Source organism: Phaenicophaeus curvirostris, chromosome 13 (assembly GCF_032191515.1).
Source record: "Phaenicophaeus curvirostris isolate KB17595 chromosome 13, BPBGC_Pcur_1.0, whole genome shotgun sequence".
NCBI classification, from domain to species: Eukaryota; Metazoa; Chordata; class Aves; order Cuculiformes; family Cuculidae; genus Phaenicophaeus; species Phaenicophaeus curvirostris.
The window spans coordinates 13,879,616-13,893,512 of NC_091404.1; the positions used below are offsets into that span (position 1 = coordinate 13,879,616).

At 46.2% G+C, this 13,897-nt stretch overlaps 1 protein-coding gene across 9 annotated transcripts in view; it reads right to left on the reverse strand.

Annotated features, from left to right (window-relative positions):
- Positions 1-13,897, reverse strand: part of MBNL3 (muscleblind like splicing regulator 3) — an 89,211-nt gene that overhangs the window by 46,442 nt on the left and 28,872 nt on the right. For all 9 annotated transcript variants that reach the window (XR_011338371.1, XR_011338370.1, XR_011338369.1 and 6 more), the window contains exon 2: positions 11,935-12,945. Coding sequence is in view for 5 of the 9 variants with exons in the window: in XM_069867633.1 (XP_069723734.1) it covers positions 11,935-12,108 (174 nt within the window). In the remaining 4 variants the exon portion in view is untranslated. The remainder of the gene's footprint in view (positions 1-11,934; positions 12,946-13,897) is intronic.

The window sequence follows — 13,897 nt, forward strand, 5'->3', positions numbered from 1 at the left end:
TTTTTTTCTGCAAGGAAGTGTGACCTTTCCTAAGGACATCTGAACCCTTTCTACCATGTGAGAGGAGCTGCTGCAAAGAAGCTCCAGTATCATTAGGGAGTCTGGAATGCAGAACAACCGGTGCCGGCGTCAGCAAATGCCGTCAGTGAATACCCGAACACCCAGCTGGAAAAAATGCTCTCACTTGCTTAAATCGAGATAGATGGAATTCTGATAGAGCCCGGGCAGAAAGCCCTGCGCAAATTTTTGTTCAAGTACCTCTAGTACAAAAAAAGAAGTAATATTAAGGAAAGTGTTAATGCTTTCCTTCTGGCTGGGCTAAGCTCAGAAACGATGCTTAAAATCACTGAGAATTAGCACCATCGAAACAATGAAAAAATTTTCAGTAGTGTTTCTGTCCCAGCAAATGCAAGCTCTGTTCCAAGTAAAGACTTCTAAAGATTTTACATTACTGTAGACTTAGAGAAACACAACAACAATGAAAATCCTCTTAATTCAATCTGTGCTTTATCGCACAAGGCCACAGCAGGGGATTTTTGGCTGTGGGAAGAATACAAATACTCATCGATGCTGCAGGCTCAGGGTCCTGCTCTGATTACTAACCAAACACAGAATGAGACGGTCCCAGCCTGAAGAGTTTTCAGTCTAAATACACCTTGGTAGAAGAACCCCAGGCGGCTAAGGGAAGCCTGAGGAGCACCGAGACTGCATGCCAGCTGCCCTGTGCTGGACTGGTGCAGCTGCAGAGCTGCGGCTGTGATGCCCTTGATGCTTTATGATCTCCTGCCTCATGGCAGCAGGCAGCCTGCCCTTCCCATCTCTCTCTGCATCACCAGCTAAAAGCAATCCTGCCCATTTGCCTCTCAGCCCCCAAGGGACCTGTTCCTCTCCTCAACTCTCCCAGACAGGGCGCAGGAGCAGTTTGAGTTGGCTCTGGTGACAGAAGCACAATGCAAGCTGGCAGGAAGGCTGTGGGGTAATCCACACCCTGCTGCAAATGCTAGTAAAGCCAACAGTGACGAGTGGCAGGGGTCCTTGCCACATCCTCAAGCTCCCCTGTCCTGTGGGAGAGGTCCCTGGGGAGCCGCTGTGCTCTTCATAGAGCCACCCCCACCTCTTCCTTCACGGTCCATCTCTCACAGCTCAGTGAAAGTTTCAGACTTTCCTGTCCTCTTTTTATCAATCCTGATGGCTCTCCTGCTCCCAGCTCCGAGTAACTCTGTCTGCCTTGCTCCAGCTCCCATCCTGCAGTAGCCACAGAGGCTTTACAGGAAACACAACAGACACTGCAGGGTGCCAGTGTCTGTGGGGAGGTAAGTATGATGATTATTTCTTCATCTAGAAGTGCACCAGATGCACCAAGAAATAAAAATGACTGCTGAAGCAACAGGAGAGGAGGAGGGAAGGACACTTCCTGAGCTGCTTTCTTCAGACCCTGCAGACACCACACGTAGTGACAGGGACAGAAAGGACAGGCGAGCTGCAGGAGGGCTTGGGGACAAATAAGCCTGGAAGGGAGGAGGAAACAGAGCAGAAAGGAGAAACAGGATATAAGGCTGCAAGTCTTGCAACATGGGAGCAAGATTTGGGAGTGCTCCTGCAAGATGCACCAGGTGCATCTTTCAGTGCCTTCCCCTACAGCATTTGAGAAGGAGTGACAACTCCTCCAAAGACAACTCTCCGTCTCGGAAATCCGCTGTTTTATGAAACAAGATTTCCCCATGAGTATGAAAGCGCCTTCCTTCCTATGGCTGACCTCGAACACCATCACCTCTGCCATATCTGGCTGACTTTCCACGCGTCTACGTGTCCAGCTTTCAAACTCCCTGCTGCAATGGCTACTGAAGTGCTACTGCATGAGCTGAAACACCCAGCTCCACAAGGCTCTCACTTCCTCCTGCCAAACTCATGCAGTGCTTGGTATCTATCTGTAGCACTGTGTGGAAGGGACCTGGGAGCAAAGCCCAAGCACTGCATGCAGCACAACACTGCACGAACCAAACACGCGGGATCAAGTACCACTTAACGGTGAGAAAGCAAGCTCTACTCACACTCTGATCCTTCAGAAGCAGATAGCAAGAGGAAGAAACGCTGGTCAGACGGATCAACCAGCATGGCTGGGATTACACACCAAGAGGGTTTGTTTTTTTTCCAAACTTTGCTCGGCTGTGCCTGGGCTCTTTAAGAATCTAATCTCCGTGTGACTGTTCCCAGCACAAGCCATGCCCCTGAGGATAATAAGGACTTAGGGAAGCACTATCTAATGATGGCTGTGCTCTTGGGCAGGCTGGCTGCAGCTCCATTGTGTCTGTGCTGGGCCAACTCCACCACCCCAGTTAGGTACCCCATGCTTTCCCAACTGCCCCTCCGAGAGCTATTTTTTCTCAATAAGCACCCAGAGCTGCTCACTCAAAGCAGAAGTGAAGCAGCATAGTCTGGGATAACGTCTTAAATCCTCATCAGAACCTAGTGTGGGTGCTGCCATACGGAGATGTGGCATTACCTATGCAATTCGGTTGAACCCAACATTCCTGTCTGTAATGGTCATTTGGAGGCTTTTCTTGATACCTGTGTAAGAGAGACTAGCTACAAGTAACTATTGTGTAAATGCAGAGTATGTTCAGAGGCATGATAAAACTCAGTGCACACCACTAATCAGTCCTCTGACTCAGCAACCCCTTGTGATACCATACCCAGTCTGCAGGGCTAGCAAAACCGCTCCCAGTTCCCATTCTCAGGATTGCTAATTAGAGCAGAATTTGTCTCCACTTTTTAACAGCACTCTGCACACCTACCTCAGTGCAGACTGGGGGCCAGCAGTGTCCCCAGCATCCTCACAGCTGACACACTGGGCTGGGTGGTGGGTCTTTTTCCTCGACTGTGCAGCCAGATTAAACACTCAGATTCCAGTACAGTAAAAGAAAACTTCTCTCTCAGAGTACAGCCTGCCACCTTTCAAACAAGGTCAGACACCGACCTCCTCTCTCACTGCCAATGACCTTATTAGCACTGATCATGGTTCTAATAATATCCCACATTGTAAGCAGGCCATCTGCCGTAACATTTCACTACAAATTTGGGGAATTGCTTGGTTTGAGTATACTCACATCCCAGTAAGCCAATTGTTCCCCCTTAGGAATATCCACCATCCCCACAGCTTTAAGCTAAATGTTGCAGAAAGGCACTTCCAGCTCTCAGTTTTTCAGCTCGGAGCTCAAGCACACAGAGGACAGGATAGAGCCATGGGCAGGTGTTGGTTTCAGCCAGAGAAGGTAAAAGAGCAGAGTTAGAGGTTAAAAATCCATCACTCCAGCAACAACAGACTCCCACTGCTGATGGTGGGGACAGCAAGCAACCACGTCACTGAAACCCAACACCAAGACAAAACACTAACCAGATGTTCAGAAAGTCAGAAATAAAGCACCAAGGCTGCTGAGAGCTGAGATCAGTCTTACTTTTGTGCCGTGTTCTTTCTACTGCATGGACATCAGAAAGACTTTATTATCCTAAGACGTTAGCTATGGTAAAGTTGAATATATTCACTGCCATTACAGGAGAGGGGGCTTTTACAAGACAGGCAAACTTGCCTAAGTAGTAACTATGTGTGATAGCTATTCCTTTAGAAGGAGCTGGGGTCTGAAAAGCTTACTCAGTTAGGACATCTGTCCAAAATACCCAGAGTCTCATTACTACAGTAGCTCAGCTCTACTCAGTCTTAAAAAGCATCTTCTCTGTACTTCTCCTGCGAGGTCAAAAAGCACAATTAGGCAGTACAGAACTTTAAAGCAGCCTGCATCATTGTGAGGGTTTGAACGCTGGCTTTCTAAATCTTTTAGCCTTTCCTCTTAATCAAAAGGCTATCATCAGACATGGCATGGGCAGCTCCATGGGACAAAGAAGGGGGTCAGTGCCTGTTTCTCTGCTGTTTCATGAACACCAATAAAACAACAATAAGCCATATGTAAAACTGTGCCTATGAAGGGCAACATTCGCCCAAGTGCCTCAAAGCATTTATTTTAATCCCAGCATAACAATATTTATTGGGGGCAGATTTTCAAAGAGCTCAGCTCCTCACTTGGAAATCTAATCACTTATTTAAATGCTCTGTGGGAGATGTCAGATGATGGGCTCTCCAGAAAGCCTGGCACATCTTGTTTATATTTGTTTTAAAGCTTCCAAATAGCTCAATTACATAAATGCATGTTACTGCATCCTCCATCAGATGGGTAAATCAAATGGCAGAAAGCTATTGTCAGCAAAGGGATTACATCAAACTGATGCTATGCTGCTGAAGAAATCCACCAACTCCACACACTTGTTCAGAGTCACCCTCCACAAAGGCATCTTCCAATGTCTTTCCTTCAGCTGGTTTTGCTGGGCTAATGCAATCAAGAGCAAGAGTAGTTAGTTAGCTTCACTGACACAGCAGCAAGAAAGGGGACCATGGCAAAGTGTGGCTTCATGCTTACAAGGATCTTTTTTGCTTCAAGCTCTCTCCAGGAATAGGGACTTGCAGGTTTGGGGCCTCTATTTGAATCCCAGCATTAGCTACTGCTATAGATCAGAGCTGGAAGATATAAAGCCTGAACTTCCTTCCCCATGTGGATCTGGCAGCACCATGGCTTGTATCACAGCATCCACTGAGGTGCCAGAGCTTACTGTACAAACATAGAACCCTCCATGCTCCCTTGGCCAACTTCTGACTCACAGCTGCCACAGAAGGCTAGCTGGGTTTCAGCTCCCCATCACCCTCCTCCCATCGCAGAGGCAGCCCCTAGGGCTGGCAGAGCACAGCACCACATTTGCTCTGGGGCACAGGAACAGAGCTTGTGCTTGCAGATCCCAAGCTTGAGGGACTGCAAGTTCCAGGTGTGTGACCACAGGCAGTTCTCCCCTTTGGAGAATGGCCGAGAAGACCATTTTCCTCTCTCAGAAACTAATGCAACAGCTCACTTCAGCACAAGCTCTTTGTGGCCCACAGGAATTCTACGGTGCTTAAAATCAGGCTTAAGCATTTCGCAGAACTGGAACACCAGTCTGGAGGGCTTTGCCCTTAAAATAAGGAAAGGAAGCTTCAGGAGCAGGAGATGGCATGCCATGGCCCCTACAACACTGCAATATGCCCATAAAAGGTTTCAAAATGTATCTGCTTAAGTGCACACAGCAGCTCAGAAGGGTTTAGAGTCACATCCCAGAAGAATTTCTCCCCTGCTTTTTTAGGCAAGTGCGAGCAGCAGTCAGCACTTTACCATCATCTTCCCAAACAGAAACCCAAGGGTACTCTTGGCTGATATTAATAATGTAAATGCTTCTGGCTTCAACCTTTGGGGATGGTGGTTTGCTCACGCCACAAGAAGATGACTGGGGCAACGTGAGCTGCAGAGAAGAGAGGGCTGCCATTGCCAGGTCTGTCTGGTGAGGAGAGGAGAGGCTGGCAGAAACATCCCACTGCTGAGTTTGCTTGGCCTGTCTCCCCAAAGAGGCTGGCCTCCAAAGTGTGGTCTCAGAACAAATTTGTGGCCACAGCTCTGCTTTCCAACATCTTCAAGGGAAAATGCATGCAAGTCTGAGGCCCAAGGAAAAGCTGTCATACATTCATTAGCTGCAGGAAGAAAGAAAAGGACAGTGGTTCTGTGCTTGCTCCTTGCACTAGGAGTGCCTCTCAATGTGCCAGCCTCCAGCCTTACCTCTGCCAGCCTCTTGAACCTAACCCAGGGACACTACGCACGAGGCTGGCATCTCCAAACACTAGGTGTTCACTACTACAAGTGCCACATTTATAATTCTGGTTTCCATCAGCATTACACAATACTTCCAGGACATCCTCCACTCTTCCAGCAATGAACTAAGAAACGAGCATACCTCTAGCATGGCACAAAACTAGACTGTGCACCAGGAAACCTATGGACATCCTGTCTTTCTTGCCATGTTACCCTTGGACAAAGCCAGAAGGAACCAACGGAGACAAGGCCAGGGACAACCCCTTCTCCCTCCATAGCCTGCCTCAAGAATCACCTGCTTGCTTTAAAACACAAACAAGGAATTCCTGCCAAGGGCTCTGCCTTACATTTTTGCAAACAGCTGCAATAAGTAAGACCTTCCGGTCCCTTGCTGTCACTCAGCAGAGTCACCAGGTAACACCAGTCTGTTTCCAGTTACACTCATTGATCACCCAGTACCTCCACACAGAGCCAAGGGGATTTCCGCTCAGCCACTGGACTTAGTGTTGAGCATTTAAGGCGCTGCTCCCTTGCTACCCCTGCTGCAGAGGCAGTAACCTGTGACAGAGAAGCAAAAGGATGACTCAGGGCAGCAACCTTTTAAATCACAACAGCAAGATTCACCAGTGCTCATCTGTCAAGGTCCAGCTGTCAAAAAGTGACAGATAAATGGAGACTGCTGGGACACCACAGAAACCCATGGATAATGCTAAATAAATCGAACATGCTTTGTGCGGACCTCTGTCCTACAGAAAGAGCAGTTAGGCACATTAAAGCAAGGAGGTATATTTTGACCCAAAAAGTTCAACAAGCCTAGGGAGGCTGCACACCATCCAAGTAATGAGCCTGGCCTAGAGAGCATCTGCAGTCCAGACACCAGGCCTGGGAGCTGCTCAGCCACAGGCACTGCCAGGTGATCTTCTCCATCAGCAGTCTCCATCCCCCAGCCATGCCAGAAACCTTCTGGAGACAGTGTACACAGCACATCTGCCAATTAAATTAAGCCATCAAAACATGGACATTGTTGTAACCCACGGACAAGAAAGGATGGGGCCTATTTTTTTTCCCATGAGCTCTTCTATCATAGAATCATAGAATAACCAGGTTGGAAGAGACCCACTGGATCATCGAGTCCAACCATTCCTATCAAAGGAACAACAGGGAACTAATATGCCATCTGCATAACTTATCAGAGCAGGCAGGTTAATCCTGGAAAATGAAGGAATTCAAGTGATATCCTTTCATCAATACCTTGTTTTTCAATTCATAACGAAAAAATGGTTTGTTACACAGTTTCTAATTTGAAATGCTTGGAATATAAATATAAATATCCTCCTTGAAGTACCACTCAACTTTAAGAGAAATAGAATAGCAGCAGGTCTTATACATAAAATTGAGTCTAAACACATTTTTCTCCACTTACAGATGTTTGTTTCAATAGTTAAAAAAACACCTATCATATGCTGTAAGACACGCTATTCATACAAGACAGAATGCTGCTGCAAATCTACTTCATGTCATCAAGTGCTGTTGGTACACAGGTAAGTGCTAGTGACCAGCCGAAAAGCACAGGTTTCTCACAAAGGTGACTTGCCTCAACATTGTTCATCTTGTTTATTTGCGTCTCCATTGCACTGAGTGGAGATGTGCAGTCAGAGTGTCTCCAAAAATATCTCTATTGCTTTGTTTGCTTTCTTCTTCCTCTGTAAGAGTGCAAACCATATGCTAAGTTTAGTGGGTATTTTTAGTTGTTTCCTAGTTAGGATTTTATTTAAATTTAAAAAACCAGCTTTGATTGCAAACCAGTGGCAGTCAGAAACAGTTCCAGTTAAGTCAGCATAAAACAGGTACAAATTAGCATAAAACCTATAAGGAACAGCCTCAGGTACACCAGTTTCAAGATCATACGGTACATTTATTGCTCGAGCACTGTGAACTTTTTTGGTTGCTGTGGAAGTTCGACTACTATTATAAGATAATAACACTTCTTTTCGAAAACAGGCAATTTAGACAAAACTGTACTTTAACTACTGGTTTTATGCCTGTTCACAGACAACTTGCCTTTTTTTTTATGGAAGAGATCTGCTTTGAAACATGCAACTGCTTCGCCACGTTTTTTAAATTAGACCTTGCAAAGTCAAAATTTACACCCCTGAAATTTTCATTACGCTATTTTCTGTCCTTCAAAACGCTGCTCTTCAAAACTTTGATTTGCATATGGAAACATCTACGTTCATAAAGTTTAAAAAAAAAAATAAATACAAACCCCAAACCATCCCACAAAGCTGGGCTGGTAATTTTTTTTAAACTACGAGTCCGTGGTGTAGATGCCCAAACTGTGAGCAGTACAAATCCAAGCCTCGGCAAACAACTGGTGTGCATCACCTGCGTATTTCGCCCCTATCTCCTAATCGCTGTCTCTCAGTTTACTGCTTAATTAGCGTTTCTAGCGACCAGAGAAGGTGGGTTTTTTCCCTTCCTGACATCTTTAGAAACCGAAGGACACAACTAATGATGTGCTGGCCAGGGAATTAAGAAGCAGACAGGCTCATACCACGCCCGCCTGATCCAGCCTGAAAAGGAAGGTTAATGACTTGATGAGCAGCCCAGCAGCCGAGCAGCCTTTGTGCGGGCTGCCACGAGCCAGCAATCCGTGCCCTGACCCTGCAACCGCGATGAATGAACCCAAAGGCCACCTGGCTTTAGAGCGACCGCAGTTCGCTCCTCTCCTTTGCCATGGAACCTGGAGGTACTGCAGAGCATCAGCCGCTGCCCAGCAGCCCCTGTGGTCATTTCTGGAAGGTGGGGGGCACGGTGGCAGCCGGCTCGGACCCTGCGTCTTGACCACCTGCCACCAACTAGCACAGGTTCCCCTTCCCATTCACACGAATTAATTCAGACACACCACCGTTCTTCAAGAATAACGAGAAGGAAAGCACGAGTACAGAGTGAGAGCTTTCTTGGCATCAGATTCAGATCTGTGAACAGCTTCTCACAAGGAACTATTTTTAAGTTTCATATCAATCTGCTTGAGAAAGGTTCCTTCTGCTGCCTATAAACGCGCAAACTCACCCTTCGAAGAACCACGGCTCAGGACAGCAAGAATCCAGCCCTGCACTTGCAACCTAACCAAGATTCAGTATTTCATGGTCAAAGCATTGCATCAACCACATGTGCCCTGGTGAACCCCATCCAAGCATCAGTGAAGCCCCTCACTACCTTTAGGAATCCTGCGTGTTCTTCACAAGCTTACAGGCAGCACATATTCACCCATTAAAGGAACCCACACTGAAGCAGCCTGACTGTTGCTGGAAGCATTACTTCTAGCACTGCAAGAGAGGCAGAACCGCTATATGAGATTTAGGAGAGGGAAAAAAGAAAAGAGAAGAAAAAAGAAATGCAGAAGCATATAGATGCTGTGTGCGTGACCTGACCAGCGAGGTGAAACCATTGTACTTTGGGTTATCAGAAGTTCCTGTATGAAGGCATTGTTCAGGCTTAAGAGGTCTGTGAGAAAAACACAAGCAGCAGCACTACACAATGGATGCAGATAAGCAACCTCTGAACAAAGGCCTGGGTGACTGCAAGACAACGGGAAAACTTATGAGCTGCAAGCATCCTATATCCTGTCTCCAATAAAGCAAAGCAGATGTTCTGCTAATGCAGGGCGTGAAAAGATGAAAAGAGCAGTAAGCAGCTATGAGCCCTCCTCAGGAGAGGGGGTCAGTGTTCAACAGCTGTCGGAGGGAAACGGTGGCAGAGCCCACAAAGACATCCACGGGATGGGCATGAAAAGCCCCTTCGTAATAGGTCTGAGAATTTACCACCTCTCTCGTCACCAGTTAGGCAAGCCACCGTTACAACCACAACAAGCCCACTGATACAACTGCAAACAGGGCTTTGCAAGCCCAGCTGCAGCCCAAGAACAGAAAGACGATTGTTTGAGAGTTGAGTCACCAGGACTGTTATCTCCATTGGGAAACACACACACACATATATATGCGCGCACAGAGGCTGTGGCACTGGGGACTGCACCTCTCCATGGCACAGCAGAATCAGGGCTCTGCCCAGGGAGAGTCACTGGAGCCATGGGGCTGGAGGAAGGAGACAATCCGAGATATACTTCTTGCTTTAGAAGTACAGTGCAGGAACAGCCCCATCGTCAACACTTGACCAAGTGCTCTGCACAGTCTGACCTCTCCTCCCAGTGTACTTCCCAAAGGCAGAGCTGTCAGCCCTCCACGAGGCTTTCCTAAACCTGGAAAACCTGTTCCCTGGGAAATTCAGGCCACTTAACTAGCACACACTGGGCATATGCTACTGTCTCAAAAGGAAACTGCAACAACATTATTTAACAGCCAGTTACACAGGCTCCTTTGCATTTTTTGTTTTCTCAACATGGTGTTCCCCTCGCCACTCCCCACTGCTGAAGTGGAAGAAGGGTTTGCTCCTGCCAGTGGGTGGGATTTGAACCCCAGCAGCCCACACATTTGCTCCGACACATCTCAGTCCTGGCTGTGCAGAGAAGAGCCAACAAAGAGAGGCTGGGCATGCGGCAGATTCTGCAGCCCAACCACCACATGCAGGGAAGTGTCACCCGCCAGGTGACACCGGACTATAGCGCAGCTCAGAGCCAAACCAAATGGGTGGTTCTACAGGCGATACCTCCCCAGGACGCTGCAAACATCAAGCAAGGTCTGCAAGGGGCATAGTACTAACATGGCATGATATCACTCCTTTCAGTTCACAAATAAATGCTGTAAAATGTAAACATATTAATCTAATCTCTTCATTCAAATTATCTGTGCTGCCACTGGCTACAATTCAAAAGTTTGAAGGGCATAAAGAACATGACTTTTTCCCCCCCCATGATAAAAATATTTTTGTCTCTTGCTGTCAGCAAACCAGCAATGTAAATTAACATTTGAAAGTCACTGTATAACTAAGAGTCATGGCACATAATCAGATTAAAAAAGAGCAAAAGCAAATGCAAATAAGAAGCTTGAACTTCTTGGTAAAACAGAAGTGAAAATACGAAAAAGCCACATAATAAAATGAGTAAACTACTGTTAGATCAGATCCAGCCCCAGTCTGAACCTGTGCATACATAGTTCCACTAGTTCTGTTACTCATTATGCTCATAAAAATAAGCTGAAATATTCTCAAGCAACAGTTGAAGTCCAAGGGAAAACTTAAGCTTTTTAAATTTGCCAGATTCCTTCTAGAAACTCAAACAGGTTAATTACTCTGATCAAAATATTAAACATAATGTCAAAGAGTTCTCAAAAGCAATCAGTTATCCACATTGTCTCAGGGGCTTTACCATCCTATTTAAAATACCTTTGAGGAGCCACACTTTTGTGAATAAGAAAAAACGTAGATGGCCCTTTCCTGAGAACCATGGTGAAGAGACCCCGAACAGAGATGGCCATCTCCCCTTGCGCAAACCCCCATATCCCACCCTAACTCAGACCCTGGATATTTGGTAAATTTTGACACACCCCGGCAGCTCCAACAGTGACAAGAAGCCAAAGAGCCATTTATCACCTGCAAAATTGACTCTGCAAAGATAAGCACTAGCGAAAAGGCTCATCTGTAACTCAGACAGGCCTAGCAGAGCCATCGTGTTTGCATGTGCCTTGCAGAAAGCATTTTCCCAATGCTGATTTGTCAGGGAGCGCTGGTCTTCAAATATTTTGGCTGCTTCTCATCTACAGAACGGCATTAGAGTGCATCTGCTACTCTGTCTCCAGGAAATACACATAAAGCTGATTCATTATCTTAAAATGCTGCTTTCATTTCTGCTCATTAAAAGCACATTTTGGATCCCTGCACTCAACGTGCAGCCAATGTGCTCTGGACATGAATTAAAGCAGTGGGTTTCAGTTCTCTACTTTTCTCATTTCAGTTTCATTTGCTGCCCACAATGTGCATTCTCCATTTTGAGGAAAGCTATATCAGACCCGAGCTACCATCGGAAAACACTGGACAATATCCTTTCTCCCTCTGTGATGCCTGGCACTCCAGGCAATTGGACTTGATGTCAGACCCAGCCTAGATTTCAGGAGCTACATCCTGCGCCAGCAGCATCCTCCCTGCAGAAACAGAGCAATAAACAGTTGTTCTGCACATCCCACACCTCAGCAGACCGAGCCATTCAGAAGAGAAGGAAAAGCAAGGGAGGTTAAGTAATGCACGTTAAAAAAGTCCTCACCTTTAGGGAGTCAAAGCAGGCAATAACTCGACCATTTTCCACATGGCAACTCCGTGACGGATGGGCGAACTTGCACTCTGCATCAGACCGAGAACAAGTACCTCTCTGAAACTCTCGACACACTTCTAACGTCAGCCATTTTGTATCACGAACCAGGGAAACGTTTACAGCCATATTAAAAAACAAAAATTAAAATGCAAGCAATCGCACCCTTCTTCAGGGCAATATTTACTGCTGATCTTTTTTTTCTTCTTTTTTTTTTTAAAAAAAGGGTAAAAAAGTGAATTCAAGTTAAACGTGAAGAAATAACTAACTTGTTGCTTTGGTAGAACTCCTATTCAGCACTTAGGTTTTCATTTAAGTCAAATCGTGTTTGTTTAAACAAGAATTAAACATAAAGCCAATCATAAAATAGAAATCTTATCAGAACAACTGAAAATCAAATTAGAGGCCAGCTCCTAAAAGTGCAATTGTAGAAGTTAAAATATAAGTGTTATATTTTGTGCCACTGCCGAGGTTACTTGCAAATAACTGGCAGACTTTCAAAAGAATTCTGTGCTCTCCAGTTAATGGTTTCAATTATTCTTGCAAAAAGCATATGCTGCTGGCAGCACTTCAGTTTGTGGAATGGTCTCGGTCCTTGGGGAGAAAACTTCGGGTTCGCTTTTTTTTTTCCTTCTATTTCTTGCTTCTAAAAATTACGGTTCGTGAGCATCAAAACGAGCAAAAAGACGTCGGGTTTTTTGTTTTGTCTTTTTTTTTTTCTTCCTTTCTTTCTTGTCTTTTAAATATTTGCTACATACTCGGGGAAGGAAAAAAAAAAAAACCCAGTAAAAATGAAACGGCTGAGCAAACCGCGTGTAAATGGGGAGCAAAAACCGAATGGAGGGCAAGGCTGGAGGAGCTGCCGTCAGGGCACGGATCACAAGGACCGAAAAGAGAGGGGCAGAGAGGCGGCCCTAGACACAAATCCGAGCGGCGGCGGCTTCAGGAAAGGCACTTTTCAGCAACCTGTGGGGAGAAGAGAAACAAGAATGAGCTGCCTGGTCCCCCCCCAGTCGCAGCCGCCCTGGGCACAGCGCCCCACGGCCCCACGATGGGCTGCACCCCCTAAGCCACCCACCATTCCCAGATTGGGGAGAGATTTTTGCTTCTTTTAGGCTTTTTTTTTTTTTAAATTAACACCCCCCTCCCTTTTTCTGTAGGAAACGTTAGCTCAGCTCCAGGGTTCATATGTCACTCTAGGCTGTAGCCAGCGCTGGGCTCAATAAAACACCTGAAAAGCGCAAAGCGCTTTTCAGGTGTTTTATTGAGCCCAGCGCTGGCGTATGAAGACAAATGACTGCCTCACAGCCGCTCCTCTATGGATTCAGAGCCTCCAAAACCGACAGGGAAACATAAGCCACACACACGGAAAAAATTAACTCATTGCTCACAGTTGTTGTTTTCCGCTAGACTAAACGCAACACGAATTACTCGGACTCCAGCGACTCGCATTATACAACAAAAAAAACTTCCAGTGCATTCCTATTCAAGGCTTCCTTGGCATCCACGAAAATGTTAAGCCGTCCCTAGAGTTTCTCATTCTAATATGAGCTGCACCAGTGCCGCTTGATAGGATTGGGCTGTTTCCAAGTGCCCAAAATCCAGCCCTTTATCTTCGTAAAGCACGACCGCCCAGTTTTGCAAACACTTGACAGGCGCGGGATGTTGCTCGTGTGACTGCTATTAAGACTTCAAGCTCTTGCGGGAGAAGAGCCTTCAACTACAAGAAAAGGAAGCTTAAATTCCTCTTCTATTATTGGTGTGTTATTGCAATTACACTGATCAGTAACTGAAACCTACTGGAGCTGGAACAGTCAAACAATGCTACCAAAGAAGAAGTGTGGGAAGAGGCTGTCAGCAGCAGCAGGGGGTTGGGCACAGAGGCTGCTTGATTCACAGATCAAATTATTTCACATTA